Source organism: Notothenia rossii, assembly GCF_949606895.1.
Source record: "Notothenia rossii genome assembly, chromosome: 3".
Classification (NCBI taxonomy): Eukaryota; Metazoa; Chordata; class Actinopteri; order Perciformes; family Nototheniidae; genus Notothenia; species Notothenia rossii.
In genome coordinates, this window is record NC_136901.1 from 70,184,911 (window position 1) to 70,198,654 (window position 13,744).

Sequence of the window (13,744 nt, forward strand, 5' to 3'; positions counted from 1 at the left end):
GAGCGTGTTGCTCTTAGGGAAGAAAACGCTGACACAACTCACTGCTCAAATTACTGTCGCCCTCAAAAGACCAGGCAGCAGCATATATAAGATGGTGGATCCCAGCACACGTTCTGAGACGCTTAACCTTGCACACACTACACTGGCTTGGGAAATATTAAACAAGTAGTACCTGGAACAGCAGTCTGTTATTTTAAAAAGAAACCAGAAGCTCAAGACACGCCGCTGTGTGTGTTGTTAAACCACCCTAACAGGCCCTGCTGCAGGAGTGGGGTGGGGTGATGTGTGCTGTTACTACAGGATACAAATGAAGGGTGGGTCCGCCTTGGGGAACACTGTGTTAACAAGAATAAGCTCTCTCAGGGAGATTTTTCATGGCACAGTTATGAAGACAGTCTTTTTGAGCTTGCTTTGAAACTCGCTTCCTTAAAAAGGCACATTTGCTAATGCTTTCAGAGACAAAGTGGCCAACAGTTATTGGCGTAGTACTGAACTGCACAGCATTTTTTGATCAAGTATTCATGTTAATATGAGACAGGACCCCACACATGCCCTTAAATAGTGTCCACAATTAAATATGACGTTTACTAGGACTTTATAAATGAGTATTTTTTGCTTGAGCTTTAACACAAGTAATGTTACGCCTCACTTGAGTAATGTATACTGTAGGTCTTGCAAGAGTAATTCTATTGAACAGGATACTCTTTCCTCTCCTGGTGAGGGATCATTAAGGGTTTAATAAATTGGCTTCAGCAAGGAGAGACTCTAACTAAGTGAGGTATTGGCTATGTGTGAATATGTGTTATGTATTAACTTGCTGATGGTATGATCAATGTACAGCACGCATCTGACTAAAGTTAAATTAATCAAGCTTTCAAACTTGATTGTGTGCTGAATATAATATACTTTGCCATAGACTGCCTCCAGTGTAAAGAATCAAACAAAAATATCTATATATCTATCTTATCCATTGCTTTTTTCAGGGCCTTATTGATACACAACACACCAATCCTAGACAACTGCTGTAGGCGTATGTAATGGAGAAACATATTTGCTTAGCCAAATTAACACAACTGCATTTAAAATAAATGCAAATACCAATCCTAAACCTTGCATTTTAACCCTTTCCACTGGCCTTAAGTAATCACATTTGTGTCTTGGTTGATATAAATTAGCTTGGATCTTTAATGTATTTGCTTTGCATTGCAACGAAACTCCTCCCATTGATTGCAAGGCATCCTTATTTGGGAGGAGAACGTCTTGAGGGCATGTGCCATTCATTGAGAATGACTGATGTGGGCGTGGCCAAATGGCAAACATCCTATCAAATGTCAGATTTCAGTAGAATGGACGGGGCTTGTGAGGGAAATCCTGACCCACACAGTGGCTGGTGGCTGATGGTGTGGGCGGGGCTTATAGACGGAAGTGTCTCCCGACTGGTCCAGCTGTCATCGAGAAGAGAGAAGAGACCATTTACACCGGCTGCCTAGGAAATGCAGAAAAAGGGAAAACGCAAAAATATGTTAACATCTAAACAATAAGGTCATGACGCCGAACTGAAGGTAACTATGCCCGACATATCACTAAATGCACATGTTTGTCGATACGTTGGAACAACCGTCGACGTTGCGTTGCGTTATTTAGAGATGTAAAAATGATGACAGGGTTTGGTAGGCTGTGTGTGACATTGAACATACAGGACACGAAACAGACGAGGTCGTTTAAAGAGATTTACACCATTTCTAACCACTCATGTCATGTAATACTCTGCCGTGCTGTAGTTGGTAACGCTGTCGTGTAGGTTACTGACATTTGAAGGGACGTTGTAGCCGTGTAATTCGTGTATGGCTTCCCAGCTGCTTTGCAAATATGCTACAGCGTCTCTGCGGTATCGGCTATTATCCTAGCCTAGCGGCTCGGTGAAGGGAACTACCCTAGATTCAGAACAGACAGGAGACGTCATCAACATTTTCCTGTATTTAAATGGTCGCGTACGAGGAGGTCATTGCTGAAAAGGGAAGATTATTCGGTAAGTGTCCGTGCTGTAAGCCTCCAAAGCGCTTATGCGTTCACGGATGCACAGTAATGCATAATCGTACCTTAAATTTGACTGCTGGGATCTGCATGATTAAAAGGGCACATGGAAGGTGGCGGAGCAGCTGTTAGCTTGCTGCTAGCTGCGTAACGACCTTTAGATGCGTATAATCTTCACCAGGCTGTTAGCTGCCTGCGCTGGTTAGGCTGGGTGTTTTCCGTGGTTAACTGCCTGCTACCCCGGTGTTATATTTCATCCAGGCCTCCAATGGCCTAAAGAGTCAATGATTTAATCTCATTGATTGTATCACAAGACCAGACAGGGTGCAGCCCAAGCACATTCACTGGTTAAAGCGAGGCTTGTTTTTTTAAATGTTGTTTTAGATGCCAGATCAACTTGAGGTCTAACAGCCTTATGCTTATTGTCACCCATTCCTACCCCATTCCCTGCCCACACATTAGAATAAAGAAGACGGTGAAAGCCAGAAGTGAATTGAAGATTTACTGGCTGTCCTAAATGGGGGACTACGGGTTCGGAGTTCTGGTGAAGAACAGCAGTGGTAACAAATCTGCTTTCCCTGTAAGGATCCCTCCTCACCTCCAACCCCAGCACCCTCACCACCCTTCCAACCCCCCCAGCCCCCCTTCCTTCGTAAACAACACCTGCTCCACCAATGGGGGCAGTGCTTGGCTGTTCCCTGCTGTAGCCCAACACAGTAACATGCAAGATGATATTCTGGAGTCAGACAAGTCCAAGGCCTTGGACCTCCAGGACATGCAGGAGAAGTCTCAGGTCCAGTCCCAGCCTCAGGCCCTGTCCCCGGGCCATCAGGAGGCTGGGGGAGGCCTAGGAGAGCTCGAGGGAGGTCTTCCCGAAGACGGCCCATTAGAGAAGGGTTCTTTGGAGAGCAGTGGTGGAAAGGAGAAGCTGAGGATGGAATCCCCTGTGCTGAGTGGGTTTGATTACCAGGACAGCCTGGGTATGGGTACAAGCTGTGCACAATCCACCTCCTCATCCTCCCTGACCAGCTTTAACAACTGGTCCCCCGCTGTCCCATCCACCCAGTCTCCAGTGGTCGGAGAAGACGTGGGAGGGTTCTTTGGGCCCACTGGCTCAAACGCCAACGGGCCTCCGCTGCTGTTCCAGAACTTCTCTCACCACGCTGGGCCTGGCTTTGGAGCAGGAGGTAGTTTCTCCCCGCAGATTGGACCCGTCTCCCAGCACCACCCACCCACACCTCACCCCCAGCACTACCACCCACATGGTCAGGGGGTCCCGCAGCAGCACCGGCGCTCCCCAGCTAGCCCTCATCCACCCCAGCCCTCCTTCCCTCCGCACCCCCACCGCTCCGGACCGTTCACCCAGCTGCCCCACCTCACTCCTGCCCAGAGCAAACCCCCTTCACCTTGGGGAAGCTACCAGAGCCCCTCCACTCCCACCTCCACCTCCTGGAGCCCCGGTGGTTATGGCGGCTGGGGAGGCACGCAGGGGGTCCGAGAGTACAGGCGTGGGGTAGGTGGAGGCATGACGGGTCTTAACTCAATTTCTCCGCTGAAGAAGTCCTTCCCCAACAATCAGGTAGACTCATCTCAAACAACACAATATATTCGCATATTTGTTATAATAGCACACGATGCATTTGTTTCGTAAACATGTTTGAAACGCATCCAACTGTCTTTACAGGTTCCCTCTCAGAAGTTCCCCAGGAATAGCTCTGGTTTCAATCACAAAGGCTGGGTAGAGGACAGCATGAGCCGCAGTGACAGTGTCTACCCTTTCCAGGTGAGCATATCGCATGTCATATTGCAGGATACAATTTGCAGTAAGCACAAAATTGTTAAAGGAAAAATATTTATCGAAATGAATTAAGAATTACGGAGCTGCAGAGATGTCCCTGCCTGGAAACCAGAGGAGAGAAATATTTACTTGGTTAAAATATCTAAAAAATTAGAATTATTTCATTTCCATATCATGGATCATATCGCAATAAGATCTTTTTTCACAACATGCACCACTAATCCCAGGTAATACTCTGGCTGGTGTTAAGGGAATTTCTTGGTGTGATGCCTAAAGGAACAAAGTTTAGTTTTAGTGTGGCCTCGAGGGGCAAATGATGTTAATCCTATTAAACATGCTCATCTGTCTCAAATACAACAAATAGGCCATTGACCAAAGCGGGATGCGTGACAGTTAAGCCAACTAAACGGATGAATTGAAAAGTATTGTGTGTGCTTATGTGAGCTCTTATCTAGATCATTGCATTGAAGGAGAGCAGTGTTATCATCTGCCCTCATCACATGGTCTTCCTCTTGTCCTGATTTTAGAAGTCTTGTGCTCGGCTGCAGCTTTGCATGCTCTCAACCCATTTAGATACACTGAAGCACCCTCACTTGTGTTTTGTATTACATATCAAAGCTTTTCAGCGTTGTTTGAATTGATTCAAATGCTAATATATCGTTTAACATTCAGCTATTCAATTAGAATTTGTATTGATCTGAAATTAGCTAAGTGGAAGGATAATATCTTTTGGCCCCTTAACTAGCATATATTCTTATATCTTATACTATTGGATACAGGAAGAAGATCTTTTTCATATTGCAGAGATATGCAGGTGATTTTGTGTTGCATACTGGGCTCCATTTTCTGTTTACAGTGCTATCCGATGAAGTCTCTACGGGGATAATCTATGCAGCTTTTTATTAGCTTTTAGCATCATGGCAAACTATGTCAGCGCTCTTGCAGCTTCAGATGGTGATGTGGGAAATGAGGAGGCTAATTGTTGTCTTCCTCTCTTTCAGCAGGAGCGAACACGGTCCTTTGATGGTTTCAGTATGCACTCTCTGGAGAACTCTCTGATTGACATTATGAGGGCTGAGCAGGATTCCTTGAAAGGTTGGTTCCCACACTACCAAAAGGGAGGAAAGGATACTTCTCCTCAGCAATAGCTCTCCATAAATACAGCAATTTGTTGTGTGTATTTGATAGCAAGTGGAAATTATTTTCACCTTGCTAATTGTGTTGAAGGCAGTTTGAACGTGCATTGTGCTTTTTAGGTCCCAAATACAACTGTTCTACATGTATCATAATTAAGATTCTCAGTAACTCATTAAAATAATTACCTTCAGCCTTTTTGCAGACCCTTCATCTTTACTTACTCCCATTAATAAAACAATTCGGATCATTTTTGTTCCATTCAATCTTATAAAGCTCAATTTCCATCACAGCCATTTGATAATAATCTGTGCCAGTGCATTCTTGTACTTTCTTTTTTACAGCAACACATCTATTTTCGAATATATATTGTATTTCCTAGAATGTGTTGATTTGCAAACATGCACTTTTGTACATGTAAGAATAAGCTGAACTACATTTGAGGCACTATTGAATTTTTCTACTGACGTCTTCATTATTATCCCAATTGTGTGCTATTATGGTATTTTTCTTTAGACACAGAAAATGATGCATTAAGATGAAAAGAATATTATGTAAAGGGTGAAGGAGTTAAATGTCATGAAATGGTGTTCTGAGGCCTCTCCTGTTTCTGTCATGTAGGACGCTACAACTTCTCTCACCAGGGAGGAGACGGGCCTCTACCTATGAATGGTATGTAAATGACATGCACACAAATATGGAGTGCAGAAGTCAGGGCTTGGAACTAATGTCTGCCAAATGCAGGGAAAAAAATGTGGAGGAATAGACTAGGTCTTACTAACATTTTAAACGTTGATAAGTTTGATAAGCTGACATAAAATAGAAAACAAAAGAGAAACCTATGGATATCACTTGACCACATCTGAGATAAAACGAGTGGTAAAATCATAAAATGGCTCGAGTCATGTTACTAGTTTTATACCTCTCTGAACTGCTGTGGTAGTTACATTGACACACGACCAAAATGGCTGACTAAAAGGAAACCAGACCAGACCGGCTTCTTGGAGTAGGAAAATAATACTGCTGTCAGGGAGGTTCAGAGACGGGAGGGAGCAAATTCATTTCATCTCTAGTATGCTGTCAGAGACAGATGCTGTAGGTTGTATTTATTTTGGGAGTGATATTTGAAATCCAGGCATCACTTTTCGGATGCAAAATGATAAGAATTATATTTATAAAATTAATGATTCAGAGTTTCTCAAGTAATGTGGTATTACTGAAAGTTTAGCACTATAAACCATAGGGATAATGCAGGTATGCTTTATTTTGGTTTAATTGCATTAGTGATTAATTAGGCATTTAATTACTGTGGCGTACGATTACGTGCCGTGCTGTCTTTCAGAAATATGTATTTATTCCAATTTCAGTGGGAATGTATCTCTCCTAAAGTTTTGAATGGATAGGTACAGTACATGTGATGAAAAGCATATTTGGCTTAGTGGATATTCAGTCTCTGTAAATATCAAATACACTCTCACACACTGAACTGGTCATCCTATAAATTAATTTCAAGCCCTGGCAATGTTTTACTTGCTGTCTCTTATTTTGTGCCTTTTTCAAAAAACGTCTTTTCAAGAGTGTTTTGTGTTGTTTTACATGCAGCGAGAAGTTATGGCAGAAGACGAGGTAAAGCTTGTGAATATGTCTTGATTCCTTCATTCATTTTGAATTTAGTAATCAGTGATGACTCCTGATGATGACCTTGTGGTTCTATATTTTTGTTTGTCTGCTTGGCTGTTCAGTGTCAGTGGTTTGACTTTAAATAGTGTCAGGTTAAATCATATTTTTCTGTAGGGCGTGAAAGCCTTCCAATGTTGCCTGCTAAGACCTAGTAGTATTGTCTGTGTCATCAAAACTAGCAATCACGGCTGCTTCTGTGTGCATTTCTTGACATAATTCATTTGCATCAAATTCCCCTCTAATTGTAATATTAATATTATTTCAAATGAGTAAGATTTGTTGTATAACCATGCTGGGGGTGAAACAATATGTGTAATCCAGATTGTTATCTCCTCTAGGTCACTCGTCTCTGTTCCCCATGGAGGATGAGCGCTCTTTTGGAGAGGATGAGTCTGGGGACCAGGGTCTGGCTGGCCTGGGTTCAGCCCACTGCTTCCCCCACCTCAATGGTGAACGCGTTGAGCGATATTCTCGCAAAGTGTTTGTTGGAGGGCTCCCCCCAGACATAGATGAAGGTATGTAACTGGCTACAGGGGGTGGTTCTATTCTAAACTGTTGTTAATCAAAAGCTATACCAAACTTAAATATTGAACTTCTTTTGATGGTACCTGTAATTCTTGTGGGAGATTTTAATATCATTACCAATAATTTATTGAAATGTAAATGTAGTCATATCACAAATGTTGTTAATTCAACTTTAGTTCCTCTCTTCAGTTTTCCTTTTCATGAAACTAAAAGCATAATTTAGTTTTGACGAGGGTTTGGCGATTTGGTTTACACAAGGGCCACAATTGCTAATGTCAATACTTTTTCATATTAAAGTTGCTTTTATGTAAGGGTGGGCAGTTTAAATAAGTCAGGGTATGCATTTATTGTTTATTTACTACATGTTGTGCACTCTTTGGTGAATTACACATGTAGTAAAAAAAATATATACTATTATAGAATCTATATTCCCGAAGAAATGTAGATCTTTAGTATCTAAACATATTGGTATTGATCTGCCCACCCATAATCTTGAAGGCAGCACTAATTATCATTACTGATTGTCTTGAGTTTCCTTTTCCAGATGAAATTACTGCCAGTTTCCGCCGATTTGGTCACTTGTTTGTAGACTGGCCTCACAAGGCAGAGAGCAAGTCCTATTTTCCACCAAAAGGTGAGTCAAACCAGTTGAACATTATATTTCTGCCAGCATGTTGACTCAACAGCAGTGTGATGATGAATAGTTGCTCGTTATACACACTCATTATTCTGTTTGTCCAACCTTTCCAGGATATGCATTCCTGCTGTTTCAAGACGAGAGCTCTGTGCAGGCCCTGATTGATGCCTGCATTCAGGAGGATGGCAAGCTTTACCTGTGTGTCTCCAGTCCCACCATCAAAGACAAGCCTGTGAGTCGGTTATACTGTTTAATATTTTATGCTTGTTATCTGTCCTGTTCAGCAAAAGCAGACTCGCACAAATGGTGTAGTTTAGTGTGGCTGGTCATTGTATCTCAGAAAGGATCTCTTTATTTTGTTTGCCCAAATGAGGACTTCACAGTGGTAATCCATCTGATACATACTTTAAGTGCACTGCTCATTTTTAGTGCAACATATGATTGAAAAATAGATTGGTACACATGTGAAGGATCCAGTGATTGTGAGCATTGGAAGTACTTTCAACTGTAACGTTCATTTAGATTTTTTCAGTTTACTTTTATGTAGATGTTTCAGTATTCTGCTAACGGCACAAAAGGAGAGAAAAGCGAAACGTATTGACTTCACAAGTTGGTGCATTTACTGTATCCTCATTCTAGAAGCTTCCTTAAAGTATCCTCCGCAACAACAACATCCTGCAAAAGCAGTGAAATAGAACCAAAGGAAGGTTTCAATACATATTACATGAGCTGCAACCCACTTTCCTTTTTTACAATCCAAAATGGATGACTAGAGCCCAACTGAGGAAGATTGTTTTCTTGGTCTTGATTTTTGCAGGTCCAGATCCGGCCCTGGAACCTGAACGACAGTGACTTTGTAATGGACGGCTCTCAGCCATTGGACCCGAGGAAAACTATCTTTGTAGGAGGTGTCCCCCGTCCCCTACGTGCAGGTACGTGTGTGCTGTGACCCCTAAATGTTGTGCAGTTTCGCAGTGGTTCTGATCCCAATAACACACGTTTTGTATTGCTCTTCCAGTGGAGCTCGCCATGATCATGGACCGTCTGTATGGGGGAGTGTGTTACGCTGGGATAGACACAGACCCTGAACTTAAGTATCCAAAAGGGGCGGGCCGAGTAGCCTTCTCCAATCAGCAAAGCTACATTGCAGCCATTAGTGCCCGATTTGTTCAACTGCAGCACGGGGAGATTGATAAACGGGTGAGTCCATCTCCTATTCAGGTCTGTAAAAATGTGGAAGGTCATTAAATATTTATCTAAACCTATCTGACATGCTGCTGTGCATGCATTCAGACTTTTCTCAACCTCCATTTTAACACAGCTTTTCTGTCCTCCATTTCATCTCTGTTTCTCAGGTGGAAGTGAAGCCATATGTCCTGGACGACCAGCTGTGTGATGAGTGCCAGGGCACCCGCTGCGGGGGGAAGTTTGCTCCTTTCTTCTGCGCCAACGTGACCTGTCTGCAGTACTACTGTGAGTACTGCTGGGCAGCCATCCATTCCCGGGCCGGCCGCGAGTTCCACAAGCCGCTGGTGAAGGAGGGAGGCGACCGGCCGAGACACATCTCCTTTCGCTGGAACTGAGGCGAAAGGGCAAGGGAGGGAGAAGATGCAGGATCGGAGGGGGATTGAGAGAAAGGGGTAGTAAGGGAAGGGGTACGGGCTATGATATGAAAAATGAATGCACTTTTCTTTTAAGTTAAAAAAAAAAAAACATAATTTATTTTTTATTTTATTTTAATTGGGCCTTCTAAAAGAAGTAACTGCTAAGAAGAGAGTGAAATCCCATTTATGTTTTGACTTTAAGTGTGCATGAGCATATTGATGCATTAGATTTGGATTTAGATGTTTTCTGACTTGACTGTACTTTCTTTTCGTGTTAGCTGGCAAAGCTGCTTACATTTGTTGTCAAGAGTAACATCAAATTTTAGTGAGGTTCATCATACCTAAATCAGTATACTAACTATGGAAGTTGAGTTTAAGAAGGGTGCATTTTCTTACTTTTCGCTTGCAGGATTAGAAAACAACTGTACCATTTACCAAAGGTTGAGTGAAAATGGTTGGGTTGAAGAGAGGAGGAAAGCCGTTTCACACGGTCGTACGATTGAGTTTTCCAAGAAGCTCAGTGTATAGCATCTGGCCACGTCACAAAACAAAATCTCCCCTCAGTCTGGCACACGTGTTTCGATTGCTGGCATGAGTTTTTAGGTTTAGGTTTAAAAGTCGACACTTTGTAACCAGAAAGGGCAAACCAAAGATTGGCCTAAAACGCATCATCAAAAGCAGATGTTGATCTGAGGGTTTTTCAGGATAATGTTGTGTCCTCTTGTCACTCGGCGGAGGAAAGGCTGGCGTTGTCTGGAGTTTCGGTTTGTGAGTGTCGGCTAATAAAGACACAGCCCTCAGGGCTCAGGTATTGGCAGTAGTATTTGCTCACTTTATATTGTCAGGGATATTAGCACTGGAAGCTAACATGCTAATGTAGTACAAACTAATGGGAATGCACAGTCCAGTCTCCCTGAGCTGTCCTCATGGTGTACCACTGCACGCTCTACCATGACTGGAGCTTCTATCACAAGTGTTGTGGTTGGATATGGTAGTAGCTAGAATTTGCTGTCACAGAGATAAAGATATTATTTTATACATGGCCTGCTGATTTTTGTACAGTGTTTTATAGCTGATTATTTTGTCATGAACATATATACATTTATTATGCACTACTTTTCTAAATATTTTTTTCAATAGTCATTTTAGGCACATTTTTCACAGATGGGAGAACTCCTTTTGCAATACCTCATTTTTTTCACTTGGTGAAAAATAATTTTGTACCTTTGTTACTAAGAGATCTGCATTTATGGTAAACTTAATTTAAAAAAGAAAATGAATGATATTAATATAATTTTCAATTAGCTTTTATATATTTAAGTGCTGGTAAATCTGAAAATTGTCTGGTGCATCGGTGTGATTCTGTAGATAAAAAAAAAAAAAAGGCTATCTGTAGCCAGTCATATATGGATTCTCCTCTGTCCTTATAAACATAATTACAGGATCCTAAGGCATGACAAGACCTTTCTAAACTGATTTTGATAGTCTTGAAAATATATTCTGATATTTCTCTCCTAGGTGTATTCAATAAGATTATAAATAGGGTAAATGTTTTGGCTTTGGTCAATGTGAAATCTTCCCTTCTATCACCGGAGTGGATATCATCTGTTTGAATATTTAGATCCTCTTTCTGGGACTGCCTGTAAGTTCTACTTATTCTTGGCATGCATAATGTAATACAGAAATAACATGGCTAGTGTTAATGCAGGACCTAATGTAATGCACTAGATCTCCTTTTTAACTTTTTTTTTGTCCTTATCTCTTTGAGATCACCTCTCTTGTAGCCTCTCTTTACATGATGGAGTCTGCCTTCCTTACACAGACATGATGTTTATGCAATCTACACAGTGACAACACTTTGGATGCGTTTTGTAATGTAGAGGACACTCAGTAGGACATAGGTATGGAGACTTGATCACTTGACCCCCTTTGTGATGTGGCATGCTTTGGGACATAACCTGAATGTGATTTAATGTTGCAAGTTAACTTTGAGCCATTATGTGCAATACTTATTCTTTCCAGAAACAAGTCTCCGCAGTGTAAGTCATTTAATCCATATAAATCATGCAGTCATTTACACATTATTTGTTTCCTATTGTTCATGCTGATGTCTGCAAGGAAAAAAAAAACTAATTTATACCTGAATTTATTTTTAAACATTAGTTTTGTGCTTATTTACTTATTTTGCTACTACCATGCTACTGTGATTGAAAACATTGTATATACTAGGTCGATAATGTATTTAGCATTTGCTATATTTTCAATTGAAATGTATAACTATCATTTTGATCAGATTTTTGTTATATTTTTGGGGTGATGTGTTAAACTCGTTGATGTGTCTAGTTTTTCTAATTGCTGTATTGTGCTCCACATTTTCAGATGAAAAGAATATTGATTATGTCAGTTAGTATTACTTGATTGCAACATTTCAATAGTTTTTAATTTTATGCTGGGAAGGTTATATTTATTAACTTTTTTTTACCTGATATCATTTTGATTTTTATTAAGTCATTTCACATTTATATGTAAGTTCCAATTTTTATATTTTCTTCCTGATTAATTTACGCTACAATACAGACGTCAGTTTTTATAGTTGGTTTGTAGTATTGAAGTAAAACAAAAATCTAATGTCATATATTCATTTGCTGCCAACTGTTTGTAACTGTATGCATACATTTGAAGTATTTGTAATGTGAGTTGTTGAACGAATAAAACAGCTGTGAGGAAGAATTACACGCCTAGAGTTGATTCACAAAAAAAAGGTACTCTTTTAATTTCAGTATATTCAGAAAGGCTCTTTAAATAGATTTTTGCAGGGGATGTTTTATAGTAAATGGGAATCTAACACCTGATGCCATTGTTGTGTGACAGCCATTTTGGGGCACATCTGGTGGGTGGTGTTTAATTAGGTTAGTGGTATTTATAGGCGGAGGTTTATTTTAGGCCATGGTGAGCGCCTAGTTACCCTAAGCCCTCTGTCTTCTGTACCAACAAACATTTTCCAGTCTAATAAAAGGAAGTATTTTCAATACAATAAAAGTATACCCATACGTGACAAAAGGTCATGAGATTTTATAACCCTTATACACATAAATATAATTCAACTTAATATCGAAAATGGATACAATGTTTTCTATTAAAGGCATTTTGAATCAAGATTTTTTTTGTAGATGTTGTATGGGGACTGGGAACCACAGTGCATTCTGGGGCATTGCAGCCATTTTAGGAGGATAGAGTCTATAGCAATGATGGCAGTCATTAATACCTAACAGCAGTCGCCTGTCATTTGTCGGCTGCATTCCATCCAAAATTAATAAAGCATGCCCAACATCTGCTCATCATGCATACATAAATTACCATTTTTGCAAACTGCGGCATTTGATGGTTAATATCGAATCCCTGGTGAGGTGGTATGTGTTACTGTATTTTAGCTTTTCTCAACACTTTTAGTAAACTGGCTGTTACAGCTAGCATCATAACGGTGTCTATTACTGACTGAGACTGATGTTTAAAAGGTTTAAAGTGGAAAGTAACGCTAATTGGTCTGCATACAGGTTAAGTGAATAGGTTAAGTTCGCTGGTATCCTCCCAAGATGGATGACTCGCCGTTGATGACGTCACATTCCCATGACCTATTAAGATGCATAAATTGATTAACTATGACATGTGATGCACTACAGTTGTATATAAAAATGTAAGAGTAGCAGCACCCTTTCCAACGTTAATGCATCAGAACTATAATAGTATAATTTTTCTGGCGGCTAGTTTTGCTGTAATACTTGACATACATAATAGTAATTAAAGACTGCTAAGATATTTTTCCTAAAGGTAAGACTATGTGAGTTCTTCCTTAACTACTGCTTCTTCGGAAAGCTCATTATATTTCTTAGGTTGTAAACGTACCTTAGGCTTTTCATATCAGTTTATGGGTACTATAGGTGGAATAAGTATTCAGAGTATATACTTAAGTAAAAGTAGCATTACTACAGTATACAAATACCTAAAGTTCTGCATTCAAAAGTGTACTTAATTAAGTAAAAAAAAAAAATTATTGTCAAAATATACTTCAAGTACCAAAAGTAACAATACTCATTATGGACAATGGCCATTTTAAATACCAAATACATCAAATAAGTGTATTTAACTAATATTTAAAGATACTTAAATGTAGTTGTTCATCGCTTGCATTTGGTAAAAGTTTGGTTAGTATGAGATACTCTATTTACTGTACTAATTAATAAAGTATTAGTTGATTTATATTTTTGCATTAATAACCACAGTCATCAATGTAACTACTCTCACATAAATATAATGAAGTAAAAGGTACATTAT

At 40.2% G+C, this 13,744-nt stretch overlaps 1 protein-coding gene across 5 annotated transcripts; it reads left to right on the top strand.

Annotated features, from left to right (window-relative positions):
• The first annotated feature begins 1,411 nt into the window (after positions 1-1,411).
• Positions 1,412-12,145, top strand: LOC307032365 (cytoplasmic polyadenylation element-binding protein 4-like). Of its 5 annotated transcripts, none has more exons than XM_079670268.1 (12): positions 1,412-1,562; positions 2,497-3,613; positions 3,719-3,817; positions 4,834-4,927; positions 5,588-5,638; positions 6,569-6,592; positions 6,985-7,161; positions 7,716-7,805; positions 7,922-8,040; positions 8,626-8,740; positions 8,827-9,008; positions 9,164-12,145. In XM_079670268.1, exons 2-12 carry the CDS (start codon positions 2,552-2,554, stop codon positions 9,389-9,391), a joined length of 2,241 nt encoding a protein of 746 aa, XP_079526394.1. In that variant the 5' UTR covers positions 1,412-1,562; positions 2,497-2,551; the 3' UTR covers positions 9,392-12,145. The 5 variants fall into 5 exon arrangements, with proteins under 5 accessions (XP_079526394.1, XP_079526396.1, XP_079526397.1 ...); XM_079670270.1 differs by having other exon boundaries at positions 4,837-4,927; XM_079670269.1 differs by lacking the exon at positions 1,412-1,562 and adding an exon at positions 1,774-2,029.
• Positions 12,146-13,744: the final 1,599 nt, after the last annotated feature.